Source organism: Vombatus ursinus, unplaced genomic scaffold (genome assembly GCF_900497805.2).
Source record: "Vombatus ursinus unplaced genomic scaffold, bare-nosed wombat genome assembly UNPS02014825.1, whole genome shotgun sequence".
NCBI lineage: Eukaryota > Metazoa > Chordata > Mammalia > Diprotodontia > Vombatidae > Vombatus > Vombatus ursinus.
The window spans coordinates 4704767-4723445 of NW_020954603.1; the positions used below are offsets into that span (position 1 = coordinate 4704767).

The 18679-nt window shown below is 38.5% G+C and overlaps 1 protein-coding gene across 1 annotated transcript in view; it reads right to left on the reverse strand.

Moving 5' to 3' along the window:
- Window positions 1–18679, reverse strand: part of FAF1 (Fas associated factor 1) — a 427400-nt gene that overhangs the window by 348135 nt on the left and 60586 nt on the right. Inside the window, exon 2 of the mRNA XM_027837985.1 lies at window positions 9057–9125. Coding sequence (XP_027693786.1) covers window positions 9057–9125 — 69 coding nt within the window. The remainder of the gene's footprint in view (window positions 1–9056; window positions 9126–18679) is intronic.

Here is an 18679-nt window from a genome sequence, read left to right on the forward strand (position 1 = left end):
GTTTGGAAACAACTGTGGCTAAAGGTATCCAAAAACATCTTTACAGCAAAGTCCTCAAAAGAAAGACATGGTGGCTGTTGTATTTGTACAACACAGCAATCCAAAACAAAAGCATATTAAATAGGACACTCTCAACAAACTCGAGAGGAGAATTATGGGAAGAGAGTGCTGGACTGAAGGCTCACAAAGTCTGGGTGTGGGTCCTACCTCTGCTACTTCCTAGCTGCGAGACCTTAGCCAAGTCACTTCCTCAGTACGTTTTGTGAGTGGAGTCAATGACGCCAGCGGTTCTTCTCAGTTGTAATTTCTGATCCTAGATCCTCATTAAGGTACTTTTTTTATCTACAAATGTGACAGTCTAACTAAGGTGCCATCACCTATATCATCCTTCCTGCTTTGTCAGGTAAGTGCACCTTTCAGCATCCACCACTGCTGACCTGAGGCTTCACCAGGCTCTGGGATGATTGAGAGTGGGAAGGAGTAATTTGGAATCCTGGGGATACAGTGGAAGAGAGATAGTGACCTAAATGACCTGAGCCAGTAAAACTGTTCAGGAAGACCATTTCTCGTTAATCAACCTGTGCTTCAGTTTAACACATCTGTACAACAGGGATAAAAATATCCGTGGGGTTCAAAGAAGGTAACTACTTTGTAACTGTAAAGTACAAAGACACCGCATAGGAGCTCAACCAAAGTCAGTACTGGATAGAATCAGACGATTACAGAATGTCAGAGCCAGAAACGTCCTTACAAACCAGTTTGGATATAGAAATCTAGAACCAAATGCTCACTTTACAGAAAGGAAACTCAGGCCCTGAGCAGGATTTGTCCAAGTTCACACAGAGTTAAGTTACAGAAATGGGACGTGAACACAGGGGTCCCTACCTCAAAGGCCAGGATCCACTCTACCACCCCATACTGCTTTACTCCTCTCTCTCAGCCTGAAAAGAATCCTAAAATATGATGAATGAGTAAAAGAAAAGGAAGTATATAATGAAGCACAGAAAGATTTGCATTAAAATGGTTAAAATAAAAAAGCATGAGGGGATAAATTTCATAGTACAACCTTGAGAAAGACATTTTACTGCAAAGCCTCAGTTTGCTCATTTATAATGAGGTTAGACTAGATGTCCTCTAAAGTCCCTTCCTGCTGTAGCTGGGAGTCTATGACACCATCTGATTTTCTACTGGATTTGTGATGAAAGTATAGTAATATAGGATACCAAAGGATCAATGATATCAGGCTCAGGTTTCTTGGAAATTATACTGACCTCCAAGAAAATATGTTTATCATATTTCCCAGCCTAGTGAGATTTAAATCAACAAAAGAGAAACCAAAAAGCATGGTAGTGATTTTTAAAGCTTGCCTTTAAGAGAAACTGCAATGTATAGCGGGTAGAGTATAGCACATGGAGTCAGGGAAATCCTAAGTTTGAATCCCACATAAGACACATAGTTGATATCTTGACTCTGGACAAGTCATTTAACCTCTCCAGAACTTGCTTCTTCATCCATAAGAATGAGGCTAGCAATACCTACAGTAGCCACCTCACAGCATTCCTCTGTTCATAAATTCATGTTGAAATGAACCGTGAAGATCATAGGACATCACCGTGTATTGTAAAGCACTATGCGAGACTTAAATTTAGAAAGCTATATAAATCTCAACTATCATCATTATTATTAATAATATTATTCTACTGTCAACTTGAAGAAAACAAACAAAAAGAACAGAAAGAGGAAAGTGTCAAATTGAGGAAGCTAAGAATAGGATGTAGAGAGAGTGTAGAGTAGAAGTTGAAGTAGAGTACAGTAGAAGAAAGAGTAGAAGCAGAGGAAAGAGCACTAGTTTATAAGTCAGATCTTGTAACACTAACCAATTACGTAGCCTTGGGAGGTAGGGGGAGAAACCCGAAACGTCTCTCTCTTTATGACTGTCAATTTCCTCCCTTTGTAAAACGAGGAAATTGGACTTGATCTCTAAGATCCCTTCAAGTTGTAACAAGCAATGGATCAATTTAAATTTCTTCATTTACTTGCTATATAAACAAGGTATTCAAAGTGCAATTTTAAGGGAAAATACAGAAGAAAATGATACTATGATTAAGCAATCCATTAAAAACAGGACTGCTGTGGAACTGGAGAAGCATAAAAACAGGTGTTTAAAAGCCACACATTTTCTCATTTCCAAGGATAGTCTATGTTTTGTCAGCTTCATTTTGAAATGAATGTCTGTGAGGAATTGCCAGTCATCATATGTACAGATGTGGAAAGCCACTGTATACCCTCCATTAAATTTGGCTTTTAAGTACTGCCTGGAAAAGCTAAATATAACAGCAAGCTGAGTATGAGTATAGAAACCTATCCTAAAAACCAAAGCAACAGACAGAAAACTTCTTTTTTATAATGCTTATAAACGAAAAGGTTCACATTGACTCTTGACATGGATTCCAAACATCAAGATATTTTGCTCTTGGATTTTATTTTAAAAAATATTTTCTGAAAAAAATCAGTACTAAAGTTACAAGCAATATTTACTGCAAAATCCAACAAGCATTATTAACTATCTATTGTGTGCAGAGACCTGTACAGGGTAAGAAACAAATACAAATAAAACGCTGCCCTTGCTCTCAACACAGGTTAACTCTAATATAGGCCATTAACTACTGCATTAAAAGTGGTGTGAACTTAGGGCTCTATGAGACCTGATGGAACTTCAGCTGAAAGAGAAAAGAAAGGCTTCAAGATGTGCTGGTATTCACATATAGGAAAAGTTGGGAGTATATTCACCAACTTCCAAGTTAAGTGATTTTAAAAATTAGCATTTCTAGGGGCAGCTAGGTGGCACAACGGATAGAGCACCGGCCCTGAAGTCATGAGGACCTGAGTTCAAATCCAGCCTGAGATCAAACACTTGACACTTACTAGCTATGTGACCCGGGGTAAGTCACTTAACCCCAACTGCCAAAAAAAACAAAAGATTAGCATTTCTTAAAATAATAGTAAGGGTCAAGTTTAGTTGCCCAACCCCCCAAAAAGATAAATGAATTGTGATACAATAATGTACTGGAATATTACTATGTATAAAAGATGAACATAATGAATACAAACAATCAGAGGAAGGTCTACATGAACTGATGCAAAGTAAAATAAGCAGAACAAGAAAAACACACAGTTGCACAGTGACTGCAACAATGGAACTGGGAAGAACAGACACTCTAAGACAAGAAGAATTCTGCAAAATGGGAAAGAAAAAGTTCGACTCCAAATGAAGAAACTTCTTCTTGCTCCTTTGCAGAGGTGTGGAATATTGTATATAATGCCTTCAGATTTTTTTGATGTTATGATCTAGGTTTTTTTTCCTCTTTTTCTTTTAAAAAAATGTTCCTTTAAAAGGCAGAGTAAGGATATGGATAAGAAAAAAATCTATGTGATGTAAAAACAATAGATATTAACACAAACTGTGTGTGTTTTATACACACACACCTCAAAAGATATTCTCTATTAAATAAGTGGCCAAAGAATAAAATCAGTTCTCAAAAAGAATTATAAACTATTAACAACTATATGAAAGAATTATCCAAATCACTAATAGTAACAGAAATACAAATCAAAAAAAAAAAAAAAAAACCTTGGGTTTCACCCAGTATGTTGGCCAAGTTGACAAAAGTTAGGACTACTCAATGTCAGAAGGGTTATAAAAGATGGCACTCAGAAGTAGTCCTGGCATTAGGACTGGAGGTCCAATCTCTGTCTGTGTAGACCATGAGCACAGCTCAAGACCACAGAAATTCAGTCTTCATCTCATTACTGACTCTGTTGTGATTTATTAACTAAAAATTAATTTCCAATTCAATACTAAGTTGAGTTTATTTCTGATTCTTCTTGGTCTGATCTCTTATATTTATCTATTTTTAACCAGTATAAAATGGTTTTGATGATTATTGCTTTAAAATATAGGTGGAGGTGGGATAACAGCCAAAGTGAGAGAACAGCAGGAATTAGTAAAGGGAGCCCCATTCTCTTCCCCTTCCCCCCCGCAAAAAAATCCTCCAAACGGGTTTAGAAAACCCAGATCAAAGCCTGATTGGGAGATCCAAGAAAAAGTTGCCGTGAGTCATTTTCTCAGCCCACATCAGCACAGGGAGAAAGACAACAGAGGTTTTCAGAAACCGGGGACTGGGTCTGGTACCATATGGAGCACTTCAGCATAGGGAAAGGCTGTGTCCTAGGACAAGAAGAATCCCAGAACCAGCATAAAGGGGCTTAAAGTTGTTCACTAAAGAGAAAAGGTGCCAGCTGGCAATTTTGTCACTCCTTGCTCAGTTTTTAGACATAGATCCAGAAGAGACAGGGGATAGTTCTTGAACCTAAGTAGGGGTAGCATTGAAAGGCAAGGAGTAAAGCAGGCCCCAGGCCTGAGGGGTGCAAGTCCAGAAGCAAGCAGTACCTCTATGACCCAGGACCTCCAGTCTAGTCTGAAGCATACAGCAGAATAATCCAGGGAAGAAAAATCAGACCAAAAGGGAAACTTTAGTTCAGTCACCCTTAATCAGCACAGCTTTTCAAATGGCTAAGAATGGCTGAGCCCAACAGTAGACTACTTTAAGTCCAAACAAAACAAGTCCATAAGTTTGTCATTCATACACAAACCCACAGACCTTGAAGAGCTCAGACAAAAGGAGCCACAATCAGACTTTGTTGTGAATTAGAGTACTTTGGGAATACCAAAAGTTTGCAGGTTCCCAACCTAAGCTGTCCCTGGGAATAAAACAACACTCAATGCCCCAAGAAAGCAGCAAGGGACCAGCCCAGACCTTCCCTCCAGAAGTGTATAGAGCCAGGCTGCCCTAACATCAAGTCCAAAATCAGGAAGTAGGTTAGAAAAAAGGGCAAACAAACACAAAAAAATCCCACCACAAAAAAACTATTATGATGATAGAGATGCTAAAAACACAATCTCAGAAGAGAATGATTCTAAAACGCATCCAAGCAAAGCTTCAAAGAAAAGTAAAAAATAGAAAAAAAAAGTAAAAAAAAAAAAAAATAGACTGGGCACAAGCCTACTTCCTCAAAAAAAGTATGAGAAGGCACTTTTCTTCCCCTTCTTTACAAAGGTGCAGGGAAAGAGGCACATGCTCATTTTTTGATATGTTGGGTTTTTCTGAAGAAAATACAGATGGTCTGTGGTATACTCTAATGACAATTTCAGTTCCACTTTTTATCTATGTTCAATTAATCAATGAGCATTTATTAAGCACTTCATGCCATGCACTGGTGGGAATAGTCCAGGGTTGGGATTTCATAAGGGATGAGTGGTAACAGTTAAACTCAAAGCCAATGTAGAAAGGAATTGTTTAATGACAGGTTCAAATTGGGAAGAGAGAAAGGAAGGCAAAGCAGGGGGAATGGCTTAAGAAAGTCTCGAGGCAGGGGGCAGCTAGGTGGCGCAGCGGATAGAGCACCAGCCCTGGGGGTCAGGAGTACCTGAGTTCAAATCCGGCCTCAGACACACAACACTTACTAGCTGTGTGACCCTGGGCAAGTCACTTAACCCCATTGCCTAGCCCCCCCCCAAAAAAAGAAAGTCTCAAGGGGCAGGGATGTCAGAGTTTCAAGAGGTAAAGCCTAAGGAAAAGGAGGGATGCTCATTTTAAAGTGTACTACATCATGGGTCCTGCACTGAATTCCTGGATTTTCTCATATGACTGTATTTTAATAACATACAGGGCTTCAAGAATTTGAAAATATGTCATACACATAAGGGACTCGAGTTGTCCTTGCATCCAAGTGGCAGAACTAGGAACAAGAGATGGATGTAACAAAGAGGGAAATCTAGGGTTGATGCATCCATTTCCTAACAATTAGAGATACCCCAAAGTAGTATGAACTGCCTCAGGAAGGAGGGAATTCCCCTGCATTAGTTCTCCCTCATTAGATGTTTCCACACCAAGAAGGACAGCCTTCTTTTTGTTGTAGAGTAGGGACTCCTACTGAAGTCTGGGCTGGACAAGGTAGCTTCTCAATTCCTGCCAGGGTTCTATGACTCCAAGTAGGAGAGATTCTAATTGTTTAGTCTATCAAAACCTTCTAATAACAAGGGTGGAGGAAAAAGAAGCAGCAGGATATATTGCAAAGCAAAATAAATTTAGAATCAAAGGAGCTGAATTAGAATCCTGGCTCTGCCTTTTACCACTTAGGTAACTTTGGGGGCAGCTAGTACAGAGTGCCAGGCCTCGGGTCAGGAAGACTCATCTCCCTGAGCTCAAATCCAGCCTCAGGATACTTACTAGCTGTATGACCCTGAGCAAGTCACTTCACCTTGTCTGCCTCAGTTTCCTTTCTGGGTCAAGAAAACCCCAGATGGGGTCACAGAGAGTCAAGCACAACTGAAATGGATGCACAACAATAAACCTTTTTGGCAAGTCATCTCACATCTCTGTGACTCATTTTCCTCATCTGTTAGACTACGGAGTTGGAGAGATGATTTCTCAGAGCTACAAATCAAGGATTTTTAGAGACAATGGCCATTTGCAAACAATTATGTGAACTAACATAAAGAATAAGAAATTAGTTTTTGGACACAACCAATAAGGGCATACATTTGGCCTTAAGTGTGCTTAAGTAATACAGGAATTAGGTATTTCTTTCTTTCCTTTTTTTTTCCTTTGGAAGGAGGGAGGTGGGGGGGGGGGGAATGGATGTTTTATAACTGAAAATATTTAAAAAATTCATGGCTCCAAGCTTAGTTTTTGTCTCAACACCATCATATAAATAAGCAATTCTCACTTTGCCACAATGTGCTCTTGAAAACCACATCCATAATGAAAACACAAATTCCACTTTCCTATCAGAGAGGTGTTATAATTGTTACAATTGGTTTGTATTCATCCCACACCAAGCACATGGCATCAAATAAATCACAGATATGATTAACAATATGTAACAAAAAAAAGAGTACAAACTATGTCCATAAACATTTAAAATAGAAAACTTATGTTCTAAGTCATAAAATTTATATCTGGAAGGGAACTAAAAATAACTGTGTCTCAACCCCTCACTTGATGGAAGAGGGCCTAAGTCACAATGAAGGGAAGCGCTTTGCCAAAGGTGCTTTCAATCAAACAAACAACATTGATTAAGAACTTTCTATCTGTCAGGCACCATGCTTGGCCCTGAGGATACAAAGAAAAAGCAAAAACAGTTAACTGTCCCCAAGAAGATTACACTCTAATAAAGACGACAATATGTAAATGAACATGCACTTAACCTAGTTATGTGCAGAGGAGAAGACGGGGCCACCTCAGAGGAGCTGCTTAGTGGAAGAGGCAAGACACCCAGGCCCAAGGCTTGTTGCACTGCACCACGATGCTTCAAAAAAAACTAGACAAAACCTGAATTTCGTGCATATTAATTTTGTTTTCTTTCTTAGAATTGAGAAACCCTTTGCAGGGAAGAGAAAAGGGTATGGTTCGTATGGCAGCAACATTGAGAGTAAAGAGGACTGCTCTGGATTCAGATTTGAGGTCTGGCTCTCTTAGTTCCTAGCTGTGGAGTCTTGGGCAAGTTGAGTGCCTGAACCTCAATTTTTTCATCTGCAAAATGGGGATAACAATACTTGTACCATCAAATTCCCACAGTTGTGCTAAGGGAGAACACTGTAAACTTTCAAGTACTATAAAAAGAGGCATCATTACCTTGGACAGAGTCCCTTCCCCTCTCCAAGTCTGTCTCAGGTTACTCATCTCTAAACTGAGGGAGTTAGGCTAGTTGATTTCTAAGGTCTCATGGACCTTAGATTCTATGATCTCCATTTTTACAATCAGGTTCTTTTTGAAAACAAAAGGCTTGATAAAGAATTTGAGATGGCTTCTTTATCTATCAATAAGTTTTCTTGTGACAAGTAAGTTGGCCAATTAAGCAGGATTTTCCTGAATCTTCTCTTATTCCTACTCTCTCCAAAAAACTACTAAATACAAAGGAAAAGAAGTGACAGAGCACATTTCAAAATAGCGTGAGGAGGAGAAGGTTAGCGGGCGAAGAGAACAAAAGCACTCTTCACTGTGTAGATGGAGAAACTCTAATCCAGGAAGAAGGAACCTTCTCAATGCCCACCAAGTCAGCGAAGAATACAGATGTGGTTAGAACTCAGGTCTGGGGCTCAATCCACCACACCAGGCAGGCACATGTTTTTTGATTAACAACGAGGATTGTTCATCACTGACTTAGCAAAGATACCCTCTTCATCCTGCCAAGACAGGTGTATGCTACAATAACCCAACAATGACTGGAGAAATATAGGTGTCAATTAAATAGCCTTGAATGAGCAGAGAAATTAAAATGGATGTATCAAAAACTTTAGCCTGGAACACTACGCTATCTTTGAAAGAGCAGTGCTATGTTCAACAAAATTAACAGAAATAAGCTTTGGCTTTCATTCACAAAAATTCATTCATAAAAATTGATATCTATGAGGACACACGATTCAGTGTCTGCTTTAGATCAACAATGGAAAGAAGTGTAAAGAAAGTAGAGAACTTTCATTCTCTGTTTCAGTGAGGTCTTCCAGGAGAACAACTACGCTTTGTGTGAATTTTTTTAAATCTCCAGGACAGACTTTGCTCTCCTCTAACGAAGTCTTTGTTTATGGTCTCAAGAACAACATAGTATGGTCACCTAGGTTAGGTTGGTGATTCCATCATTAAATATGGTAACAAATATGCAACTGACAAGAAGAAAGCCCTGTATCCCCTGGTAGTTAATCTGAGGGACAATAAGCTATAAATCAGACACTTATAAAAACTTGTGATCTACGCACTTGGCTTAGCCACTGGCTAAAAAGACATGGATATGCTTTTGGATAAATCCAAGACGTATTACGTCTCTAAATAGGAATCCAAATCTCTAAAAATGTGTTGGGGGGCTTTTATTTCTTTAAATTTGCAATATCCTGAACCTTCCCATATCCCCTTGTGAAATGGAAATATGAGGGACAGTCAGAAGATCCTAACATCCAAGTGTTGTCAAGATATTCCGCAAACAGTAGAAGTACGTACCACCAAGTCCCAGTTATTCTGTTCAAGCAACGTAATGGCTTCATCAATGTTTTCAATGCCAGTACATGCCTAAAAATGAAATAAACAAGAAGAATATTTAGATAAGGATGAGACAACAAATTAGCTTTTAAAGCATAACAATGAGATTGCCAATTCTAACCATTGCCCAACATATCTAAGTGACTGGATCTGTGAGACACTTAAAGAACACAATCTGCCCAGAATGTGGGCAGCGAGGTGGCTTAATGACTCCAGCACTGCACCTGCAGTCAGGAAGACTGGAATTCAAATCTAGACTCAGAAACTTACTAGCTGTATGAACCTGAACGAGTCACTTTAGCTGTCTGCCTCAGTTTTCTCATCTACAAAATAGGGTTAATAATAGCACCTATTTCGCAGGATTATGGTAAGGATCAAATGACATAACATATAAAGCACTTTGCAAACCTTAAAATGACATATAAACACAGCTAGCTGTTGTTGCTGTTGTTGTTGTAACTATTAAATCTGAGATGGAAACACCCCAATCTATTCTCCTCTGTGGAAAAGGGTGAATTGAGAACCCTAGGCTAAAGGAGCTGTACAACAGCAGGTCATGCACTGGGCCAAAGACAGAAGGGTACCTTGAATGTCAGCCTCCTGAGTCGGAGTCTAGGGCTCTTTCATTCACTAGTACGTGAACAAAAATTCACTGTTATTCTAGTATTCAATGTCTGAGGGCATGTTTTTTAAAAGATCATTTATAGAAGAGGTAAAAATTCACTGGGCCTCATTTCACTGTTTAAACTTTATCATATAGCTGACATTTATATAGGCTTTAAAGAATAAAATGATTTTTCAATATCTTATCTCATTTTAATAGTAATATTTACATAGCATTCTAAGGTTTGTAGAGCACTTTTCAAACATCCCATTTTAATCATCACAATATTCTTCAGAAGTTGGTGCTATAATTCTCCCCACAGTACAGGAAAATGAAGCATGCAGTGACTTGCCCAAGGTCACACAACTAATAAGTTTCTGAGGCCTCATTTGAATTCAGGGCTTCTTGATTTCAGTTTGATACTCACTGCCCTCCTATGCGATGAGGAGGTCAGAGATTATTTCCCACCTTTATAGAGGAAAAAACTGAGCTCAAGGCATGAGAAAAGACTTGCCCTGGTTACACAGCTAATAAGTCTGAAGCAAGATTCAATACTAGCTCTTCCTGACTCCAAGTCCAAAATTCTATCCCCTGCACCAGACAGACAGACAAACATTTGTGTATCTTTTGATCACCTACTATCTGTAATCTGGGACTATGGAACCTCACAAATTTTTTCATCTTTAATCTGTTACTGTTAAAACATGATCTGTACACAATCTGAGAAATATTAGCTCATTTCAGGGCTAAGAAAGGAAGGATTAAGTTCTTATTTATTTTAAATGCTTCATTTCAGTCAGCCAAAAGCTACCTTCTCACTGTTCCATCCCACTCCCCAATTGAGAACACAAGAAAAACAAAACCCATTACAAACATGTATAGTCGATCGAAACAAATTTCCACATTGGCTATGTCCAAAAAAAAAAAAAAATTTGCCTCATTCTGCATTCTGAGTCTTTCACCTTTCTGTCAAGAGGTAGGTACCATGTTTCATCATTAGTCCTCTGAAATCACAGTCATTCATTTCACTGACAATAATATTCCATCCCATTTATATATAATAAGTTGTTCATTGGTTCCCAAATTTATGGACAACCTTCAGATTCTCTGCTACCTCAAAAAATATTTTTAAATATTTATAAATATTTAAATATTAATTAATTAATAAAAATTAAATATAAATATTTAAATAAATATTTAAAAATATTTATAAATATTTTTGTACATCCTTAATTTATTTTGCTTAGGATCATCCCTCCCTTAACCTACCTTCCCTTTCTCCTCCTTCCCTATTTCACTGTTGCATGGTAATGTATTTCTATACTGATGTATGTATTCTTCCTTCTTGTGACCAGTTCAGATGAGTGAGGTTAAAGTGTCAGCAGCAACCCCCAACCCTTCTTCCTTGTCTGTACAGAAGTCTACTTGGCTCACCCTGATTATGAAGTAAGTTTTCCAAACCTTCCTATCCCTTCCCCTAACCCCTAGCATATTCTTCTTCCTCTATTTTTCCATTCTTTTCTTCAGATCATCAAGACACAACAGAACCACTCTCAGACCATGTCCAGTTGGACTCCCTCTATTACTGCTGATGTTAAGATTCAGAGGGGACACATACATCATCTCCCAATATTTGAACATAAGCCATTTATCCCTAGTCCTTTATCATTGTCCTTCATGTTTATGTTTATATTTCTCTTCATGCCTGTTTGTACTTCAAAGTTTCTCCACTTTTTGTCAGGAGTGCTTGGAAGTCCTTTGTGTCATTAAATATCCATTCTTTCCCCTGCAGCGTTCTACTCAGTTTTGCTGGGTAAGTTATTCTTGGCTATAAGCTAGTATCTTTTTCCTTCTGGAATATTGTATTGCAAGTTCTCTGCTTCTTTGGAGTGGTGGCTGCTAAATCATAAGTGCTCTTTACTCTGGCTCCTCCGTCCCTGAGTTTTCTTTCTGGCTGCTTATAGTATTTTTTTTCTTTGACCTGAAAATTCTGGATTTTGGCCATGATGTTCCTGGGAGTTTTCATTGAGGGATTTCTTTCATGAAGGGAGCATCAGATTCTTTCTATTTCTATTTTAACCTTCAGGTTCTAAGAGATCTGGGCAATTTTCTTTAAAGATTCTTTGAAATGGACAGCTAGGTGGTACAGTGGATACAGAGTGCCAGGCCTAAAGACAGCAAGATTAATCTTCCTCAGTTCAAATCCAGCCTCAGATACTTAGTAGCTGTATGACCTTGGGCAAATCACTTAACCCTGTTTGCCTCATTAAAAAATTAATTTGGAAAAAAAAAAAGGTTTCATGAAACAGGAAACCTGGACTCTTTTTTTGGTCGTGACAATCAGATAATCCAATAATTCTTAACTTTTTTCTACCCAATCTGTTTTCCAGGTCAGTTGTTTTGCTAATAGATATCTTAAATTTTTCTGCCTTTTTTTTTTCAGTCTTTTGACTTTGTTATGTTTCTTGTTGCCTCATGGAGTCACTGGCTTCTAACTGGTCCATTCTAATATTCAGGGAGTTTATTGCTTGGGCAAGATTTTGTCCCTCTTGTGCCAAGTGTTAATTCACTTTCTTATTCTTTCTTCCCTAGTCTTTTTTCTGTTCCATTTTTTTCAACTCAAGTGTTCAATTTCATTTGCCTCATCTCCTCAAAAAGAGGAAATTTAAAAAAAAAAAAACTCTTGCTTGATGTATTGCAGAAATTCTAGTTTGTGCCCAAGCTGTGTTTTTCTCTGAGCTTATAGATGTTAACTGTCATTCTCTTCTGAGTTTGTGCCTTGAGCTTCCCTAATACCATAATGTTCTGTATGGTGGGATTGCGTGTGTGTGCACTCATGTGCGCACACACTCATTCTACCAGCCTACTTCCTGACATCAGACTTGACTGATGTTGGGGCTAGGATCTGTAACACTTCTGGAAAGAAAGTCTGGGCTGTTCCTGTTGCTGTTTTCTTGAGGTACTGAGTACTGTGTTATTCCGGAATCTCAAGGAAAGGCTGGGAACTTTCAGGGTTCCCAAAATGGTCTGATTGCTGCCTTTGTCTGTGCTATGCAAATTCCTGACATGGTTTTGGGTTCTGAGCAAAAGTAGACTGCTGATGGATTCAGTCCCTATCAGCCAGCTGGAAAGCTCTGCTGGTTCAGAAAGGCAGAATTGTAGGCTCCCCTTTGGTCTGGGATTCCTGCTGTGGTTATGCCTCTGAAGGCTGGGCTAGATAGTAAAAAGGACACCCCGTTCTGCAAATGGGGTCTAAGCCACACCACCGCTGCTTCTGGTTTCTGAACTTCCTCCTTTCTTGATACACTGCCCAGGGCATCCCTACCCAAGAACACCGTCACTCCTATACACAAGCCCCCTTCTCAGACCTCTGCATCTGTGACCCATAACTGGGTATCGGGCAACAACACTACCAGTTCACATCTATCCCCATCACAGTGCCCATTATGGGTCTGGAACTTCCTCTTGTGCTAGTACACAGCCCCTCCCTGGGCCCTGGATTGCTTGTACACTCCTGGCCCAACCCCATCCCCAAGTGTCTACAGACCTCCGTGTCTGTCTCCCTATTCCTATCCGGGCTGGACAAATGACTATGATTGGTTGTTTGTTTGTTTGTTTTCTGGATTTCCCCATCAAGATTCAGTATGGTACATTTTCTAGATCTGTTTGAAGGAGTTTTGTGGAAGGGAGCCTGCTGTACTGCTTTCTAACACTCCACCATCTTGATTCCAATTACATTAAACGCTTACTATGTACTAAGCACTACGACTATAAATACAAGCAAAATGACAAATATTTTCTGTCCATATGAAATAGGGAGGAGGTGTGGGGAGGAGAGTAAAAGGAAGGCACCCAGCCTAGGAACATGATTTTTCAAGCCAAAAGCCAAAACGGGTTTGGGATGGAAATGAAGACCAGCCTGGGCCCATTCTCAAAATGGAGATTCCAGGAGGAACTCATCAATATGAAAAGAGGGCAGGCCATAAAGAGAGATATTCCAGTTTGAGAAGACCACAGGAATGGTTCAGTGTCCTGGAGAGAGATCTCAGGCACTGAGGTAAGTTCCAGGATGAGACAGCGTGGTTTGAAAATCAATAATGATTTTGGTTATCAATATTTCTGTGAGGGGCAGCTAGGTGGCACAGTGGATAAAGTACCGGCCCTGAAGTCAGGAGGACCCGAGTTCAAATCCGGCCTCACACCAAACACTTGACACTTACTAGCTGTGTGACCCTGGGCAAGTCGCTTAACCCCAATTGCCTAAAAAAAAAAAAAGAAAGAAAAAAAAAAAATATATATATATATATTTCTGTGGTCCAGTGCCCATTTTGACTGTCAATTACTTGCTTAAATCACTCAGAATTGAGTTTTTTCAACTGTCATCTTTTTCATCATTATTATTCATTCTTCTTGCTTTTTACTAACTCTAATCAAACCTCTGACATATCAGTGGTCTTACAGCGCACAGACGCAGAGCTAACTCAGGGATGGATATCTTGCACAACCATGACAAGTCTTTTCCTGTATGTTAAAATATGACCTATTTCAGTTTTTGTGATTTTATTTTGTGCTTGATATGCCCAGTACTTGCCAATTCTTTTCTCAAAGAAAGCCTCCATGATATAGAAGTGTAGAGTTCTCTGTATAACCTACAATCTTTGTGCTCTTCCTCACCCTCTCTCTTTCCCATCTACCTTCCCTCCCTTTTTTCTAAGCCACACTTTCCCATATATTTTTAAAATGTAAATAAATTTTCCTTTTCTTATTATAAACTTGACAAAAATTAAATATAAACATTTCCCTACACGAAGTCAGAAAGAAAACTGTATATGAAGCCAATAATCTCCACTATGTACAATTTTTTTTTTGCACATTCAAATTTAACATGGTAGTTCAACACTTCCCTGAGTGTCCATGACCTTTCTGTTCTCTTCAGTATATATTTTTTTAAATGATTCCTTGAAGGTCTTTTATTTTCTTCTTTCTTTTTTAAGAGAAAGAAATTACTTTCACTACCCCTTTCCTCCCTTCACTAACTCTCCCACTCCCTCTCTCCTCCAAAAAAAAAAAAATTCCCTTGAAAGAAGTAGAGTGAAACAAAATAAATCCACACATTGGTCAGTCTAATATACCTCTGCTCCATCACTCTCTGCCACAAGGCTTTTCCATTTAATTTTCCCTATTCTCACCTTTCTCTATCTTTGTAATGAAGTCACCAAGTATCAAAGTATATGCTGATTTAACATTAAGTCTTATAAGTTCTTCATAGACTTTCCAGTATTGGTACAGAGTTGCCATTATTTTTATGATGGACTTTTCAGAAGTGCTTATCATGAGTACATTCATATATAACAACCAAATACAGGATAAAGTAATATTTCTTGTTGTTGCCTTTGGGCATATGATAAAATCCAATCCACTAATCCTTTCTTTGCCTCTCCCAAGAGTAACAAACCCATGTTTCCATTTAGCTTCAACTCCATTCCCTCTTCTAGTTTCCCTCTAGTTTTGTTTATAGCAAAAATCATCAAGAATGAGAAAATTCAGCCCCTCCAGAAATACATTCATCTGATGATTTGACAAGATCTCAAATTTAAAACAGTAAAAGTCAGATGGTTTAAAAAAATACCAAGCAATTCTTATTATAACCTAACTTATTTCCCTCAATACCTTCTACCATCACTGCAGTAGCAAGTGGAGACCACACTTGGTCATTTTCTTTGTTTCATAGGTTGCCAAAACCAAAAATTTATAGCTCCTTGATAATGCTCACTCTCATATTCAGTTTGGTTGGTTCTCAAATACAGATTCAGTCTGTTGTCGGGGGTCATTATCAATGTTATTTAATAAGCTTTAAAATGTTAGTGGTAACAAAACAAAGAGAAAAAAATTAAAGGCACAAACATCAACAAAAAGTATATAAAACTATCCATTTTTTCTGATGACATGACAGTTTAATTAATTAATTAGTAATTAGTAAATGTCTGGCCTATGAAGGTCATGGGTAGTCAAAGATGGCGTAGTATAGTAGATAGAGCCCTGGGTTCAAATCCAGCCTTGGTCACTTACTAGCCATGTGACCCTGGGCAAGTCACTTAAATTCTCTGTCGTATAATTTCTTCATCTATAAAAGGAGAATATGGATGTATAGATAGATAGATAGATAGACAGACAGATAGATAGATAGAAAGATAGATAGACAGACAGATAAACAGATATGTAAGGACCAACTTCACCTTACAGGGTGTTTTTTTTTTAATCAAATGAGAAAATGTATGAAACATGGTTTTCAGACCTTGAACTACCACATAAATAGCAGCTACAATTATTTTAGTGGGTTTCCCCTTACTAGAGGTCTTCTAAGGCTGATAACTTGTCAGATATATTATGCGGGGAATTCTTTTTCAGGTATGGGTTCTACCAAAATACTTCTGAGGCGCCTTTTAACTCTGAAATTTTGTGATTATGAAATAGACTAGATCTAGCTATATAATGATATTACTCCTTCTTTTATCCAATCCACTTTCCACACAAGCTGCCTTAAGAACCTTCCTAATATACCACTATGACCATATCGCTCCTCTATTAAAAAACCTTGAGTGGCTCCACAGTGCCAAATCAAGCTTAATCTCCCGGCCCTGGCATCTAAGCCCTGCCAAAATCTATCCCCAATCTGCTTAACTAACTCATACTACTCACTCCCCCTTTACAAAATGGGTGTTCCAAACTTTACTATTACGTGATTCTGTTCTGCATCACCCTCTTTCATCTCTGTACCTTTATTCAAGTCCAATATTTACAGAAAGATGCCTCTTTTGTGATAAAAACTTCACTGACCTTCCACTTCACGCTATCCAAGGTGACAGCAATCATATTTTTCATAGTGCCATGATATATGAAACATGCCCATTAAATACCACCTTGTTGTTGTTTGGTTATTTCAGTAGTATTGTCCACCACCTCTCCTGCAGAATATAAGCTTCCTGAGTTCAGCATCTATAGTTTTTCCTTTTCATATGCCCAGCCCCTTCACCGAGGCCTTGCATAGCATACTGAAGTGAAGGACATTTTATGCTAAATTACCAGCTCACCAAAATAAGTATTTAATTATGTAACTAAATAATAAAACCTGTTAAGATTATTTTCTTGGCTTTCCCACCACAGAAGTGTAATAGTTACATATTATATAAAGTGTGGGGCTTAGTTACAATATTCCCTTTTCATATCAATATGCAACAGTATGTTTTCAGGGTGTCCTACTTTCTAGAGCTAAAATTCTCCCTCCTTGCAGGTCCCGTGTCTTCCTGCTACCACCACCTACTCCACCCTCAGCCCAAGTCTTATTGTTGGATACTACTACTACCCTAAGAGGGTTGCTCCAAGATGATGCACCTGTAGTAAGAAATCTTTTAAGACAAAAGGAACATGAAGCATTGTTAATGCTAAAACACCAATCCCACACCACCTATATCACTGGAATTAAAGACTGCTCATTGTCAACTTACAGATCATTAGTTTATTGAATGATATGCCTAGAGACTTATAGATTGTGCATTAATCTATTAACCAAGACTAAGAGTCCAAGTTAATTACACAACTGAAGTTATTTGAAGCAGCATAAACATCTTCAGGGCAGGTAGGGAAGGACCAAGCAGCCCATTGGGGGATTGGTCCAAAGTCAGAAAATTCACAGGCATTTCAGAAAAACAGACATATTGGCATCCCTTCCAGGCTTCTCCCCAGGCAATTTCTTTCCCTATCATTCCAAGCACAGGAGACATGACAAAGAAATTAACTACTACAGCTTAGTATATGAGAACCAAAGAGTCCTCCTCATTCAGGATAATGAGGCCAATTGAGTACAAAGGGAATCAACCTTTTTTCCCCCTAGGTATAATGCCTGAGAAAATTACTAATCTGGTCTATTCAACTTGAAAAAAAATATCATTTTGGCACAACTTCTGAGCAACCTGAGCCAACTCCAATCCATATTGTCAAAGGAGACAAGATAACCAGGATAATTAAGATCCACAGATATTTCCAAGACTTCATTTTAGCTAATAAGTTTACCCTCTCTCCATCTATCTGTTAAACCTTTACTTCCAGCTGGTAATTTGATCTTAACACCTAAGGGGGTGGCATGTTATTACATGTGCCTGGCACATAATAAGTGTTTAATAAATGCTTGCTGACTGAATGATAACAGAGAAAAGGATAATTAGAGTAATTTAAAAACCAGCATTCATAAAGTACTTTACAATTTATAAAGCATTCCTCTAATAACTACCTTTCAAGTAAGGCAATACAAATATTATCTCTATTTTATAGGCAGGGAAGTTAAAGCTTAGAGATAGCACATTAGTTGGCAAGGGTCATGCATCTAGCAAACACAATGATATAACATTCATACGTTATATTTCCATAGCACATTCAAGGCATATGAAGTGTTTTCCTCACAATAGGCCCCTCAAGCCTTTATTAATCAAGGAAGGGGATACCCACAACATACCCAGGCACAGTATTTAGTATTTAGGAATAAGAAAAAAAAAATCAAATGGTCCTTGACTTTAAGGAGCTTATATTCCATCAAGGGAGACATGTACACATGAGTATATACAAAATAAATATTGGGTAATGGGGGCAGGGATCAGCAGCTGGGAGTAACAGGAAAGGCCTCAGAGAGAGGGCAGCATATAAAGTGCATTTTCAAGGAAAGTAACCATTCTGAAATACGGAGATAATGAAGAAATACATTCTGGAAACAGCATCAAAAGTAGAATGCCATAAGGAAGGGCAAAATAGTCAGTGTGGCTGAACTGTGAGTGTATGAAAGAGAATAATGTATAATAAGCTAAGATACTGGAAAAGTTGTGACCACCTAGATCTACTGACAAGATCCAGTCTTCTTTCCACTACCCCACAGCTATCAAAAAGGCAGGAAGTTGAATGTGTTTCTCCAGAGGCATTTCCCCCCCCCCCC